The 17,244-nt window shown below is 33.4% G+C and overlaps 1 protein-coding gene across 5 annotated transcripts in view; it reads right to left on the bottom strand.

Annotated features, from left to right (window-relative positions):
- Nucleotides 1-17,244, bottom strand: part of mbc (dedicator of cytokinesis protein myoblast city) — a 239,710-nt gene that overhangs the window by 147,264 nt on the left and 75,202 nt on the right. For all 5 annotated transcript variants that reach the window (XM_076460973.1, XM_076460974.1, XM_076460977.1 and 2 more), the window contains 4 exons: nucleotides 15,998-16,090; nucleotides 10,392-10,467; nucleotides 7,909-8,120; nucleotides 1,766-1,890 (listed from right to left, as the gene is read on the bottom strand). In XM_076460973.1, the coding sequence (XP_076317088.1) occupies nucleotides 1,766-1,890; nucleotides 7,909-8,120; nucleotides 10,392-10,467; nucleotides 15,998-16,090 (506 nt within the window). The remainder of the gene's footprint in view (nucleotides 1-1,765; nucleotides 1,891-7,908; nucleotides 8,121-10,391; nucleotides 10,468-15,997; nucleotides 16,091-17,244) is intronic.

The following is a 17,244-nucleotide window of genomic DNA, read 5'->3' as shown; positions in this document are numbered from 1 at the left end:
GTCATATAATTTTGTAAGGCTATCTGCAATATATCTTACTTCCTAAATGACACGGGAAAATGGTTTTTAACTTAAAAAGGCAGTTTGTTAAAGAGATGATTTTGGGTTTGTTAAAGACATGTTTTCTTTAAAAAAATATTTGTGTTGCCAGATTTTACTAGAGAATAGGCAGGTGGTTTTGATAATACTAACTAGTCTTTTTGTAGTTTTGGCAAGCTTTGAAATAAAATATATAAATTTTTTTGTTTTACACATAAAAATGTAGACTTTTACAGCAAACCAAAATACAAAATAAAGTTATCTCACCTAGTGCATGTAACAGTCTTGGTATACAATAAAAGTAATCACTTACCCAGTATGACTCTCATTGCTTTTGAAAAAACATCATGAAAAATTGTATCAAAATCATTTACAATAACTGTGAACAGTCTTCTGTATATTAAAGAATTAAAATTTTTCTAACACTGATCAATTTAAAACAATATTTACAATATCTTGCATTCATTTCATGAAAACAATTATTACAATAATGCAACTAATTTGTTTAATATGAATCTTAAAACCTTTTGTACTTTGAAGACCAATTTTTTAAGGTATCCTGATGAAAGAAAAAAATCTTAAGCTTTCAGTTTAATCTGAAAAAAACATTAATTTTACTATGAATCTGAGATATTCAAAACAAATTAGATCATGAATTCCTCACCAGGTGATGAAATATATTTTAAAGGAAATATCTATGGATCTTATTGACCACACTTAACACCCTGGTTATATTTCTGATCAAATTTAACATCCTGAAGATAATACTGTCAAGAAGTAACATCATAGACAGTTTATTATGCTTATGATAATAAATTTTTATTATATCTTTCAGTCACTAATTACCAATAATATAAAATATATCATAAAAAACTACATAGATTATTGCCAGTTTGGTACAAACTTTTTAGATCTACTGTAATGATATGTAATGATTTGAGTCAAGGTTGCTAGTTTAATGTAACAAATTATGAAAAATTAGTAATTATACAACAGAAGTCTACTAGTTTATTAATCCTCTCATGAAGTGTTCTTTTAAATAAATTCCAGATATGGCATTATAATATGCATATACTGAAATTTCATTCAATTGTTCCCTAACACGACTGCTTTAGTTCAACATTTTGAAATTTTAATTAAATATTTATTGCACCAATCATAAATGATGTAAAAAGAAATGCCTAAGTTGTTGAAACACAGCATCTAAACTAACTGAAAGTTATTTTGAATATCTGCTGATTAAAAATAAGTTAGACAGAAAATAAAAATGTAAATCTCTTTTTAAAATTTTCCAAGAACAACAAAACTAATTAACAAGAGATAAGAAAGAAATTTCTAAATCATCAACATAAAAAATAAATTGGAGATTGATGGCATTCCCATATTGGTTATAAAGTATATGAATTAAACAGATTTTCATATTAAAGAAGTTTTCAATGTACTATTAAAATAAGGTTTGTATTATACTGAGCTGTTACATTATACAATGGCTTTCTATAATTATAATTACAAACTCCCAGTTTGCCTCTAAAGAAGAAATGTCCACCTTTCAAACATGTTTGGGTTAAAGGATTTCTATGGAGACTTCTTGAACCTACATGTCTTTCTAACATCATGAATATAATTACATGGTAATATTGTTAAAAAATATTGATAAAGCTAAATGATTAATTCACTTTCTGTAAAATCTTGAATTTTTTTTTTAACCTGCTAGTTATTTACTCACTGATATGACTTGGCCTTTTTCATTGCACACCTTCACCGTAACCTCTACATTTCTTTCTGTTGACTTAGAACCTTTAGAAAATTCTCCTTGTACAAGAGTGAGGTACAAATCATTTCGTACATCACCTGAGAGGGAATAAAGTAAAATATGAAACACTAAAAAGTAATAAAAAATCAAAACCTCAAAAAGTCTGTGTGCCTGTTTATAACTGGAAAAATGCTAAAACAATTCTTATCAAACCTCTCTGGGAGTGACGTGGTGGTTGGAATTTAAATCTGAGTCCTGCTTCCAGGGATGTATGTTAGATAGTACAAATATAGCTAGTACTCTATTAATATGGTTGAGAAGAAAATTTCCAGATTATATTATACAAATTAAAAACTTTGAAAGTTATATTAATTTTCTACATTCTTAACATAAGAATGCTAAATGTATTCTGAGATTTGTAAACATTTGGCAAAAAATAAAATTACGAGTTTTTGAAGACTACACACACACACACATAGCTATGAAAAAATAAACTAGTTGCAGAACAAATTAGGAGAATAAATGTACTTTGAGAGATATTTTCATAATTCTTAGGGTTCAAATAGTTCAATAGGATCACCAGTTTTCATAACCTATCTCATCCACTTCATAAAACTTCTTCATAACTTTTAGCTTTTTCCAACTGGCATAGTGTGTTAAACAACACTTCTACTTAGTAATTATACTGCTGTATTCATATTAGAAATTGTGCAATGGCTTTACATAACACAACGTCTGGTTCTATGACAAAGTGGAAATTATTACGTACATCTTTAGAACTGATAAAGCTAACTTCAGTATTACTGACAAAGTCCATAAAAATGAACTTCTTAAATACACTTTTCAACATCATTTATGCCACAAACTACTTACAGGCACATGACCTTACTACTTACAGGGTCTGTAATAAGGTATGGAACACATAAACGTTGAAGAAAAATATTATCGATAATATTGCATTTAATACCATTGATTGCTTATCTTTTTCTGTTGTGTTTTCATATAGAAAATAAGTGATTCCACTCAAATCCTTTGACTAGTTCTTTACACTGAGTGTTTTAAAAGGCAAAAACATAAGATTACTGAACATATTGTAAAATATGAACACCATCAACCCAATTAGTAGTGAACTGTATACAAACAGGTTAGTAATTTGAAGGTTGAAAAATAACAAATAAACACCCAAGCCTCATTCTGATGTCTGTACTACTTACACCTTGACTCTATAGTCCTAAATGAGTTATTAAATACAAAGTTATGTACTCATTTTTAATTAGTGAAGAGAGTGAAGTTAAAATTTTCCTATACTTAAAATGTATTTCCAATAAGTACTCACTACAAATCTCACATAAATAGCTATTCTCATTCAGTATATGAATGAGTATATTCATATACCCTGTATATGCAAAATTTTGTTGCATGCCACAAGCTTTGAGATCCCACATACCCTGAGATCAACATAGTTCAACTGCATCTTGCGACAACTCTCCACCAACAGAAGTGTAACACACCCTCCTGATGTATGTAACTCCCTATATTTGATACTACTGAACTATCACTTTGAGTATTGTCAGAAAACGAAAACACCAATGTCCAGTGAAGAAAAAGGGTGGGAAGTGTGAGAAGAAGTAAGTATCTATTGAAATACGTTTTCAGTATAGGAAAATTAGAGCTTCCGATACAGTACATTACCTCTGCTCACACAAATAGCTAGAATTCAATATCGAATAAATGGAGAGACTGGTTCAAGGAGAAGAAAGAAGCATCTGAAGGACCTGCTAAAAGAGTAGATCTTCACACAAATGCAAAAAAGGGATGTTGCAGACATGGGCAGAAATTGGGAGGAACACCCAAAAGAGAAAGAAAAAGTTTGGATAGAGGACTGGAACACACAATATTGGAATCAATCTGGGTGAGAGTAAAAGGATGTGGATCTAATTATAGAGTAGCTATGGCATGAAAGACCATACATAGAATCAACTATATCCAAAACCATGCAGTTGAGAACAGTCACCCAAATGAGGGTTGAATGAGGATCATACCATTGATAAGTTAACTCCAGTCCAAAACCAAGTTACCAGGGACTGACATCCACAGGGAGAGTAGGAAAGAGGATCACAGTGACTGATGGCAAGTCAACTATAATCAAAAACCCACCCATCTGGTTGGGAAGTAAAAGAGAATCATATCATCTTCAATTCATGTTCAGCAGATTGGAGGAAATCTCATACCCTCCCAATTTATGAATGGGACACATGATAGCAATATAACAAATTGTTTGAGCAATAGTATAATAACAATATATCTGTAATATAAACTATCTCACTAAAAACTAACATCACAGGAACCATCCCAAGTGCAATAACAAGTCAGTATAAAAAGTCATTGAGGGATAGTGTGACCTGCAACTGAGTGAGGAAATGGAGACACCTATATTACACGTGTGAGGACTTGTGTCGATTGGTTTAGCACTGAATCCAAGACTCAGCCACTGGGAACCGATAATTATGTGGAGGTAGGATGAGATGGGATCCCAACAAAAGTGGTGAACTGCAATTTTGACTCTTCACTTCAAAGCTACAACTTTCCCTGGGATATACTCATACAGAGATGGAATATCAGAGTGGAGGACATCTTGTTGTTTACACCAGCAGAACACCACTACCCTAGTCTCAACTGAACAGTTTTGTCATTATTTGTATCATATATCATTATCACATTCAGGAGTATGCCTTTATGATATGCCAACACCCCAACAGCTTGGAAATGGAAAATGGCAAGGACTCCCACAGTCCACTGGAAGAGAATGGAGGGGTAAAAGTGCAGTGGAAAATCAGAAAGAACATCAGCACCAAGACAGTGTAATGGGTTACCACAAAAACCATAATCTGAAAAGCAGACCATACATGATTTATTCAATCAAAACATGGCAGGAATGGGCAACTATCCCCTTCTGCTTTACCAATAAAGTTTATGAATGAGTGCAATCTGATACAGGCATACTAATGAAGCCAATATATCATAAGAAAAACCTACAAGTGATTTTATGGAACACCCTGACTCAACAGTAATCATTTAGTGGCCATGGAAAATTATAATTGTTAAGTTATCATGACCTTAAAGTATAGATTTGACTAGTTTAAGTATACCTGGACAGGTATTCTCTATCCACAGAAAGGGATCCATAAAGAAAAAAAAGGGGGGGAAATGTCAATGAAAAATAAGTATATACAGAAAGATATTTTACTCAGTCACAGTCTTATGAGAGTGAAGGATGAAGACAACTGGAAGATGATACCCCAAAAACAAAGAAACAGCAACACAAAGCAGAAAATGAGTGAAAAATGTATGAGATGTAGTCATAGTGCTCAATAAAAAAAATATCTCCAACTAACAATGAGGGTAAGATGCAGGTAACAGGAAAGTGACTAATCAGAGTAAAGATACCAGGAATTGATTATGAAAAAAAGAAGAAAAGGTCAGCTGGATCAGAAGATGAATCCAAAGGGTAAGGGAGGAAGGAAAAAGTCACAAACAAAAGACTGGTGCCAGGGAAAAAGGCAGCAGAAAAAGGAACCAACAGAAAGAAGCCCTGAAGACAATGAAGAAACCCAGAGCAGGTACAGAACCTACAAGGTTAACCAGATCTGACTGGAATTAAAGGTGAGAGGTGAAAGGAAATGAACAACAAATAAACATCTTGCCCTAAAAGCCCTTAAAGTGGAAAGTAAGAAAAATCGATCCAGATCAAAAAGGACAAATCAAGCTAATGCAGCTGAGAAACATCAGATCAGTGTCAGCCAAAATAGAACATTTATAAAGACCTGAAACAAAGTGAGTGGCAAGAATGAATGATATTATCTGGGAAAGATGACAAATGGGATGAGAAAAGATGGGTATGTATAGGTCCCAATCCTATTTGAAAGCATTAACATCTAAGATGAGGAATTGGAAACAAAGACATAAAAATCTTAAACAAACTTGAAGGGCAAGACATGAAATTAGTATCCAACCCCATGATGATTAAGTTTAAGACAGTGCCACAAGAGATGAAAAATTGGAACATGGTCATAAGTATACAAAACATCAGCTGAGGGTATCCTCAGCCCTGGAGAAAATGACTACCATAGTAATGACAAAAGACAACATAGGAAAACTAAACCAAAAAATGACTGAGGTGAGATAGATCAATCACAAAACTCTAACCTGTATCAAGAATACACAACTGATGGAGAAACTCTTAGATGTAAGACAGGTAAATGATAGGAAGATGCCAGCTACTGGAACATGAATAAGAAATGGAATGGCAAAAGAAACAAATGAACAACCAAAAAAGGAAATTCAAATGTTGCAATACAGATACCTGATGTGATGCAAAAGGTACAAGAGTAAAATTCCCTTAAAAAATAACCCAGTGGAGAAAAGATCCATCCATAAATCCCAATTAGAAGTGAAAGGAAAATGAACCTGGTACAAGAAAGTGTCCCACTTGAAAAGATCCCAAAAGCAAAAGAAAGGTCCACATATGTATGGACACTGTCAAAGACGGCAATCACCCCAACACAAAGGTAAGGAGGGGAAGGTACATCACAAAAATCTCCAAGAAATAGATGAAATGCCTAAAAAAAAAGTGCATAGCAGCCAATACCAGTAGGGAAGACAAAATGGGGAAGACAGAGGTTGAAAACCTTGGCTAGGGAGAAAAGGATAAGCTTAAAAGATTCTGACAACCATAAGGCAATACAGATTTGAAATGCAAAGTAGCAAGAAAACAAAAAACATCTGCCTGATGGTAAGCTAAGGCAAGGCATGCTAGCACCATCTCCCAAAAGAAAGACATAAAGGCTCAGCATGAACCAAAATGTATGGAAAAGGAATGTAAACATAAAACAGCTGTCAAACATGTATGAAAAGGGCTGAGGTAGGTTAGCAGACTTCACAGTAGAGGCCTGGGAAGGCCAATATAGAATCAGGTAGAGGAAAATTGTCCAAACAGATGTCATCCTGAATGAATTCAGCAATTGAAGGAGGAAGGCAAGCAATAATGAGAAGAAGATTGGAGACCCTGGACCCAAGGTTCCTCAAAACTGATATTAATTGTAAGAAGTATAAAATACAATTAATTATGAAAATGAAAAAGGCATAATACTGCAAAATTAAGTGTATATTGACAATAAAATTTAGTAGATGGCATTTGTTAAATAAACAATATATTTAACCTAATTTATGATTTATCAATAAGATGAATAACAGGTAAGCCTAAAATTATAAAAATACATGTTTAGCCTAAACTAACATTACAGTATAAAAGGATATCATTAAATGTTAATAAAAAAACCCTAAGCTTGCAAGAAGTAAGAACAAATATAACTAAACATGTGTTATTAGAATAAAAAAACTAGATATAATAATATTAGTATGAAAATATTCAAAAAGCTATAACAATATAACAGCCTATATGTCCAGAGTCAGGAAATACAAATGTGTAGGCCACCAAACTTGAAATCTGACAAAGGCCAACTCATATGATAATCAATCTCACAATGTATTTAATCTGGCACTTTATTAGCTGAGTATCCTCACCTGAAGCTTAGGTAATTGTGCTAGATATAAATTATAACATTTTCAAAGTGGAAACACAAATTTCATTGAAAATCAGAAAAAGAAGAAAGGTAGGTCATTACTTAAAACAGGTAAAGTGAAGTAGAAAAAGTAGAAACTATTTCCACTTCATAGAAAATTAAAAAAAAACAAAACATCTTGACAATAGCACTACCAAATAAGAAGTGATAGTAGTTGGTAAATTGAATAGAGGGATTCACACGTGTCAGGAGAGTGTGATGCACTTCTATTGATGGAAGTGTGTCACGTAACAATTTGTATGGGAGACATGGTTGAACCACACTGATCTTAGGGTAACTAAAAACTCGAGGCGTATGGAATGCAAAACAATATTTGCATATGGAGGGAAGTACTTGATAAGAATACCTATTTAAGTAAGTGGAGGTAGCATACCATATCAAAAAATTAGGTAACAGGGCAATATTTCATGTCTAAGATTTCAAAATTGCTGTAAGTGAATTATTGTTACTAAAAAAAAATCAGGAAGTTCTCACCAGGTAATATTATTTCAGGAAATCCCATTTTTCGAGCCACAGCAGTCGATGAGGACATAAGATGTGGATGCTCCTCACGAACCTGCTTGACATCTCCATGAAACAACTTCATACACACCCATAACCCCTGGCCCTTGTGTTCTCTCTGACTAATTTCTTTAGCAGACAACACCTTCTTAATGACATTCTCAAGAAATTCCCTTTCACTACACCTGAAAAAATATACATATAAAATAAAAGCTGCACACATAATTCTTCCCTTTTGTCATAATGTATTCACACACACACCACTATATTATTATTTTAGCAGAAGGCTTCAGTTCTTCAAGACAATTTGATGAAGATGGAAAAATATGCTGTGGTGTAGCTGGAGTGTCTGTCTTTAGAAAGGCTGGATTTCATGTTTTCTAAGTTGTTTTTCAGTATCTTCAAAGTATAGGTCACTTGAAGTAAAGAGAACTTCAGTTCACAACCAACCATATATATGTTTTTTTCTTTGTCACAATATAATATTTAAGCCAATTAGTTATGGACTATTACTTCTAAAATCAACTAAACCAGAAGAGAATTAGATATGAAGTGTTCAACATGATACTCTTAACCTTCATCAGATCAGGTGACTGGCCTGTATAAATGTTTTAGAAAGGCACAAAGTTGATTTGAGTGCCTTAAATTATTACTGAATGGCAGTTTCTCAATACTGTTATTAAATTTTATTCTTAATGCTTGTTTCCCATACAACCTTATTCTTAGCTGGAAATCTGTTACTTGTTCATTTATTTGACCTCAGTCTGATAATTCTCTTGAAGGTTTAAATGACTTTTTTTCCCAAATATGATTGCAGATAGTTAATTTACTTCACATTATAATTATGAGAAACAACAGTACTGCATAAACTTGTTGATTTAATTCTGGTATTTGATGTATTGCTTTGAATACTTTTCATTCTTAGAATTGTTTCTTTGCTAGCCAATCTAATGATTATCATCATTCTTGAGAACATATAGCAAATTCTAAATGGGAATCTGTTAACTCTCCCACTACAAGGCTGGTCAAGTCAACAAACCTTGTAACCATTCTGTACTCATTATAATTTCCATGTTTAACTGGTATTTGTACCATTATAAGTTGTAAATCACTTGACAAATGTACAATTCGCATTACTTTATCAAAGTGCATCATGCATGAGCTGTTTGTAAGCTGCTTGTGAATGTACTTCCTGAAAAATATTACTTAATTATTTATAGGACCACTGTGTTTGATTCAGTACATGAGCTATACCTCAGCAAAATGAAAAGATACGAGGTTCTTAGTTTATTTTCTAGCTTGTCAATATTAATAATTCAAGTTCCTAATTCTTTCAAAATATAGACTTAGTATTATGACGTCACAAACATCTAATCTGAACCAGTGCTGCATTCAACATGCCATGTGACTGACAAAAATCAGTCATTCAATATTCAGGTGTTTTTTAATATTTACTTTCAAATTTAGAAATTAACTTATGTATAACACTAAAATTTGAGATATAATACCAAGCTTATTAAGACAAATTCAAAAAATAGTAGTTCAATACAATTTTGAATGCACATCAACAAATAGGATGAAATGACCTTTGACCTGAGACCTGTCAAAATAAGGTTAAATGTCATACTTTTCAGAATGGTGGTGAATAAAGGAAAAGGGATGTAAAATGAGAAAAATTCTCATAATAGGGTAAATTTAGGATTTTTTAAAATATTGCTTTATAAACATAAGAACTTAAAACATAACTTTTATAAGAAAATACTGAAAACGTTTATAATTTACAAAGAATCTGTTTTGGATTATGAGCAACAATTGTAAACCTAAGTTGCCTTTTCACATAGTAACTAGTAATTAACATTTATATCTGATTTAAACTGTGTTGAAAATTTTATTCATGCTAGAGGTTTATAGCCATCTAAAGCTAAAACTTAATGATTTATTATTATCTGAATGGCTTTTTGCTATGCTAACAAAATGTTTAATTTATCCTTGTGTAATGAGCATTTTGAACATAACTGTATGTTATTATAGCAAATTCTCATCAGGCTATCTGCTGTGTCCACCAAAGGGAATCAAACCCCTAATTTTAGCAATGTAAATCTGAAAATATACAACTGTTCCATTGAGGGAGAACATAACTGTGAACATTTTCTGTGTTTTTAGCACTTTAACCATACTAATACAAAAACATCTGCATAAAACTGTATCAAAAGTATAATGCTAAAGATTAATAATGAATTTGTAAAAATTATGACATTTCTCTATGAATCACGAACATTATTCATACTTTATGTTATATTATTCAATATTTTCAGATGAAGACAAAAACCTAATTTTATTTACAGGAACACAACACATTACTTATATTTCAAGTAATGTACTGATATCAGTCAACCATCTATTTCTTATATATAGTAAATGTTCTATGGTGATTCCTATGCTAAAAAGATACTTACTGTACAAAAGGTATAAAATATTGTCTGTCTTCATCACTTTCCAATTTACCACTGATGATATCTGTTATATCCATAGCTAAAAATAAAATGATCCATTGCTACTTCAGTTTTTTCACAAAATTATGACTTTTTCAACCTTAAAAAAACTTAAAAGTTATCACAGACATATCAGTTTTGTCTTCATTACAGAAATATTGCATTACAGCCTCACTGAATAGTTCTTACTAGAAAATCATTAATGTAACCTTTCTTTATTGATGAAATTTTATTACAAAAAAACCACCTAAAAAACATTAATGCACATTCATAGTGAAGGAAGAAATAAACAATAAAAGATGCAGTAGGACTTGCGTCATTGTAATTTTAATCTTATCATTTTTTTAAAAACTTTTCAGAGTTATGAATTATATTGCTATATAATGCAGGCATTTTTAAATAAATACATGATTATTGGTATAAACATTTGTGTGAAGAGCTGCCTTTACTTCTGAATTTAACATTTTCAGTAAGAAATGGTTAAGCTATCTTTCCAATGCATCTACCTTAGAAATGTCAAAACTATTAGCCTTTAGGCACCTCCAACCTAATTTCACAATATTTCTCATGAATTGCAACCTACTTCATGTTATGTAGAGAGAGTTCTCAATCAATAAGAGAGCAATATACTTCTTTGTGCATTAACCCACTCTATGTTTTTTAACCAGTGAATCTTCATTCGCTGATAAGACAAGGTGCACTAGATGTGAAGAGGAAGGAAAATGTTAACTTCTGAGAAATACATACTTCTTCAAACAGTCAAGCTAGAAGCTAATGCTGAAGTGGTGGAGAGGCTGGAGCAAAGATTTATGTAGTGGAGTTCCTTTCAGAAAGCACCCAAAGTAAACTATTGAGTGCAACATCTGGATGTCAGGTGGTCTACTGGAACACACTTATACCAGACCACATCTCATCTCTTGCAGAGTATACTCTTAGCCCATGAAAAAGGGGGAAGAGGCAAACAGGTCCTATGTGTCACAGGTATGGGTATAGTAAGAGCATGACTACATGAGTATTCTTACAAAAGATGTTGGAGAGCAAATATATGTAGCATGGTTGGGGCACATTCAGACTGTACCTTGTGCCAATATTAAATTTATAACCAGACTACTGGATAAACAACAACTGTGAGAAAATGGTGCAGAATTCATGTCAAAGAGTTATTAAAGGCATGTGTGTGTGCATGCCTCAGTTGAACAGAAAATCACTTCAGGAAAATGGAATAAGTGTAGAATGTGCTTACCTTGATTCTACTGATCAGACATCAGCTGCAGGAAGGCAACATGGTCTATTAGTGCATGCTCCTGTCATTCAACTAAGCAGGAACAACTGCAGGAGAAGGGTACATTACCATGGTGCATGCTCACCCTGACTCTACTGGACAGTTACAAGTTGCAGAAGGAAGGTACAGTATCATGTCACGCATTTGCCTGAACTCTACTGGACAAACTAAGGTTGCAAGAGGAGAGCATAGGTTGCATGTTATAATTATAGCTATAATGAAGAGTGACCTGAACTATAATGATAGTGTCACCACTACCACAAAACTTCCCACTGATTGGTACCCCTTGTTCTGGCCTTAGTGAATATTCTCTATAGCCTGCCACCCCTGAGACTGAAAATGATAAGTGCCAAGGGTCTTCCCCTTTCTCCACTTCAAAAAAAAAAAAAGGGGGAGAAAAAATTCACAATGAGACAGTCTGAAGAAAATGCATGGATCATCATCAGTCCTTCAGTTAGAAAAGTCTTTTACTGGAGATACTGCAACAGGTAGCCAGATACCCCTATTCTGAAAAGCCAGCAAGCACAAACCAGGGAAGCAGGCAGAGCACCCTCTGGTGTTGGCTTTTTCCATATGTTTCAATTATCCTGGCTCAACATGGAATTTGTAGAAATAAATATAACCTGGGAGGCACCACCAGCATAACCACTTGGTATGATCCTATAAGGAAATGCCATAATAAAGAAAAAGGAAATGCACTGACCTATCTAAAGATGGTGTGGAGATTGTAGGATGGTGAAAAGAGGCAGATGATAACCTTCATGAGATGAGACATTCAGATGATCAAGACAGTGATCAACAAATGTGTGAATGGTAATCCACATACCAGCTTGAAGAAACTCACCCAACAGCCATTGTAAATCAGTGGTGAGTGAACAAATGAGGTGATGTGATGAATCTGATACGATGAAATCCAGAACAGTCTGCAAGCACTAATTTTCAAAAAGGAGTAGATGAAATATAATCTTGATAGACTGAAATTGTAAAAATATATGCTTTCAGAATAAAGAATAATAGAAGAATGACAGAAAGGGGTAAAGGAAGAGTCAAGAAACACACTTCTGAGCAATGTCAATCATAGGCAAAAAGTAAGAGGAAACAGGTCTTAAGAGAAAGGAAGTATAAGTTGCAGGTTGCTAATGGTTTGCAGGATGACAATAAGGTCCCAGTCAGACATGAAAACAGGATAAGAAAAGACTGAGACAAGGTCAAAGGAAATGAGGAGGAAAACATCTTGCTGTATTGAGAAAGATGAAATATTGTTGATAAGACCACATAATAACAAGCAATGGTGAGACAGAACTCTTCTGTCAAATAGCCAGGTAAAAAGAAAAGAAAGATGGTCAGTGATAGCACAATCAGAAGAATAAAAGTGGTGACCAATGTCAAAAGTCATACCACTTATACTGGTAAATGGATAAGATAAAAGAACAACAGGAATGAGAAAGGAAAAAGGCTACCCTGTTGAAAAGAAAGTCCAGTTCATCAGGCAATGGTCCAGACAAGTCCCAAACATGAAGGTGGAGGGACTAGATCCTTGATGGAATAATGATGTCTTTAATAATGATTAAAGCAAAAGAGACAATATAGTTGGTAAGGAAGAGGGGGTTGAATTTTCAGGTGGCACAGAAGATAGAACTAAGGTTAAGTCAGCCAGGCAGGTACCACTAAGAGGATATAATGAGTACTGTACTCAAATCAAAGCCATAACATGAGGTAAAAGATAGAGAGGTGAATAAGCATAACGAGAGATACAGTACTTGTTCAATCTCAAAGCATCAACAGCCAGTGTTCAGGGATAAGAAAGAAATGACCAGTAATAAAAACATCTGAAAATGAGAGGGGTGGCAAAAGCATCAATGAGTGAAGTCCCCAACAGAAAACACATGAAATGGAAAAACTGGGAGTAGAGAGATCATTCTGTGGGCAGAACATGGTGCAGCTGAGAGAGATGACCTGCAACCAGTTTCATATCACCCAATACATGGTAGATAATAGACAACCCAATGAGAACTGGCCTAATAAAGAAGATCCAGAGTATGAAGGCAAAGGGCCTTGGATTTGGATCCCCTTGAAAGTTGATATAGAAGAAAAACAGAGTTGTTGGAATGGATAATAACAAATGACATACTAGGATGGGGTAAAAAATGGGTACACACTTGATACATCACTGGAAGTTTGAGTGTGTTGATATTTGGAGAGGACTTTTTCTGGGTCCATGTGCTGATGGGAAACTCTTGTTCAGAGATAATCCCCAACTAGAGGGGGAAGCATCAATAAAGAGGTGTATAGTATGGGTGTAGGTAATTGAACACTGATAGTGATATTTGATCAGTCCAGACACCAATACAAATTCTTGAGTGTAGAAAGGGCAGGTGAGCCATTCAGGTCAAAGATTCCCATGAGTGGTTCCTCTGGTCAAACAAGATAATAATAAGAGAAAAATGGCTAAGCAGTTTCAGTGAAGCCAGTCCCCAGAAGCTAATAACTTCTCACATGGTAGTAGGGTAGACATGAATTTTGATTACTAGTAGTTCCATAGTTCAAAGGAAGATGGCAGAAAACTGAACACAGCTGAGAAATGAGCTGAAAAACACTCCCAGATAAATAAGATATTGAATGGGAGTAAGGAAAAAATTTGAACTTTGCTAACTCAAGATGTTGTAGATGGATGAGATCAAATGGAAGTGGACAAGAAACCAGATGATGGCTGAAAGGAGGAAAGGAAGAGAAAGTCTGTGGATGGAAAAGTTTGACCCCAGGTACTCAAACTGTGACAGATGGGACCTGCTTCAATATAATCATCACTAATGAACTTGACAAGTCTGACACTGGATAGAAGAATGCTGGAAAGTGAAATTTAAAAGATAGGAAACTGAGGACTAAGTTGAGGTAGTAGGGCACTGAGTTTGAGTGAAGAATGATGATGGATAGGTTCAACATGTGAATCGATCAAATTAGGAAAAACCCAAAAACTTCAGGGTAAAGAAAAGAAGACAGGTGAAGCAGTACCTGGGAAAGGAGAGTATTCTTACCATATAATTTTCAACAGCAAAAAGCCTACTGAGCAAGGAAAATTTAGAAGTGTAATGGACCACAGTGGAGAAGTGAATGGAATGAAAAGCACCAAAAAAATTCCCTGAAGCATGATGGAGTGCAACAGAATTGAGGTGTAGAGAGGAGAGATAAAGCAACATAGTAAAAATGATCAAACAAAGACAGAAGTATTGGTCACTAGAAGATGAAACTGATGCTAAATAGTCTGCCATCCCTCAACAAACTGGGAAGAAATATTACAAAGTTAGGAACTGAAAAAGGAAATTCAGTTCCTAAAATTCCTAGCTGCATAAGAAAACTTGTTACACAATTCACAATAGTCGTCACATCATTATCAGTCAGCATGCCTCCATAAGCCATTGTTTATAAACAATTTGTAAGAGGAAATTATTCACTCACACACGTAGTAGTGTTTCACAGTTTCTATGAAAAAAAAAAGAAGAGGGAAATTGAATTCCTTAAACATATCTTACAAAACTGAGAAGGAAATGGCATGTTTGATGTGTTCAATGCTCAGAAAAAAAACAAACGTATGTTATCAAAACAAGTGTAATGGACACTTACAACTTAGAATTTACATCAAAGCATCAAATACTTTGTGGTTAAAATAGCCATGTTAATAAATACCAATTATGTAGTTAAGTAAAACAGTGATCAGCATAACAACAGAAAAAATTTATCAAAATGAAATATATGGCATGTGTAATTATTGTTATTGCTTAAATAAAGTTATTCACTTCCACATTAATTTGGGCCTTTTTGTATTTTGGAAACCCCTTGAATCAATTTTCAGAACACATCTTTGTTTTTAGTCTTGTAAGATTATACTCTCAAGAATATGTTATTGCAAACTTTAAGAAATTTAGCATATGCACTCTTGCACTTCCTCAAGTGAATAACTTTCATGGTATTGGCCTAGTTTCAAAGTAGCCACTGACAAAATTTCTTCCATCACACATACAAACACAGATTTAAGGACATTTTAGAATCTTTACAGAAAAATTGCTTTAATCAGTACACACATGGGTTAGTTTAATACAGACTTGTGTTATATCTGATTGAAACCAATTCTAATAAAATTAAAATTACCTTTAGAAGCTTTATTTCAAAATCATGTTTTTTCTAGATTTTACTGGAAACAAGAAAAGAAGTAAATTATCTGTACTATTATTTGGCACTAAATGCAAATGTTTAACTACAGTGCTATTGACCAACTGTTCTATACTAATACCTGCTACACCAAATGGCCTTCTCACGCCCTCTAATGATTTTTTTGTATACTGTGAAGTTCTTTTATGGTCAACATCTTTCATTTCCATTGACCCTGAAACAACATTCAAAAAGTAACTTACAAAAAACAAGTGAAAAATATTACATATTTCATCCCTATATACTAATCATAAGTAACTATCTTTAGCACAAGCTTCATACACTCGTGCATTTGCAGATACGCATAGCACAAATGATAATATTTTTGATTCATGCTATTTATCAAGTTTTGTAAAATAAGATGAACTTTAAAAATTCTTTCTAATGTTTACATATTTTTCTTACTTAACATAATACACAAAACCTTTTCCTTTAATGCTCTAACCAAAATCTCATTAGTGTTGTACAAACTGTAAAATCAACCACACTTATTTTGTAAATAATAGGATTCATTAGAGTTGGGGACCTTGATCAATTAACTGATTATCCATGAACAGCAATAACATCCATTAGTGTCTCATAAAGTAATCAATTAATCAAAATTATAATTAACTGATTAATGTCAGAAAAACAATCAACAATTCAAAATTGTTCTGATTATTACAGTTTTTTATTACTCCAACAACTAATTAATCAAAATTATGAATAAACTAATTTCCACAGAAATAATCAACTAACTGGAATTAGGGTTTCAGGTCATTTTCTGGTTTTGATTGTTCCAAACATCCACATTTTATTTCTTGTTCAATGCAAAGCTAAATTCACCTGAAATGTTACTTTTACATGCTTCTGATTACAGTAGGCAATGAAACAAAAACAAACTTTTCTTTGCTTCAAGAAAAAATACAACTGTTCTTTGGTAACTTGATGGTGCTGATTCTAAAAATGATATTGACAATTACTGATTGCCTTTAGTTTCTGAGTTATGACAGAGGCTTCCCATGCTTCTTTGACAAAAGTAACTCATTAATCAGATCATTTAGCTCTTTGTGTTGATCAAATGTGACAGTTTATGTTGAGGTGCCACAAGAATAGAATTACTAGATGAAGAGGATGAAGATGATTCATTGTCTTCTTTACAATGATAAATCCTTTGTTTCACAATTTGCTGGTGGATTTGGCACTGGAAGACCATCCTCATTATGTAACAATTTCATTGCAGATGCAATATCTGAATAGCTATGTACTGTTTAGTTTGGCCCAAATATTCAAAAACATTAGTCATGCAAAAATAACAGTTAGATGATCTTTCGACTCATGCCTTATCAT

Source organism: Tachypleus tridentatus, chromosome 10 (genome assembly GCF_004210375.1).
Source record: "Tachypleus tridentatus isolate NWPU-2018 chromosome 10, ASM421037v1, whole genome shotgun sequence".
NCBI classification, from domain to species: domain Eukaryota; kingdom Metazoa; phylum Arthropoda; class Merostomata; order Xiphosura; family Limulidae; genus Tachypleus; species Tachypleus tridentatus.
Note: the sequence above shows the minus strand (reverse complement) of the source record. Positions and strands in the feature narration are given on the sequence as shown.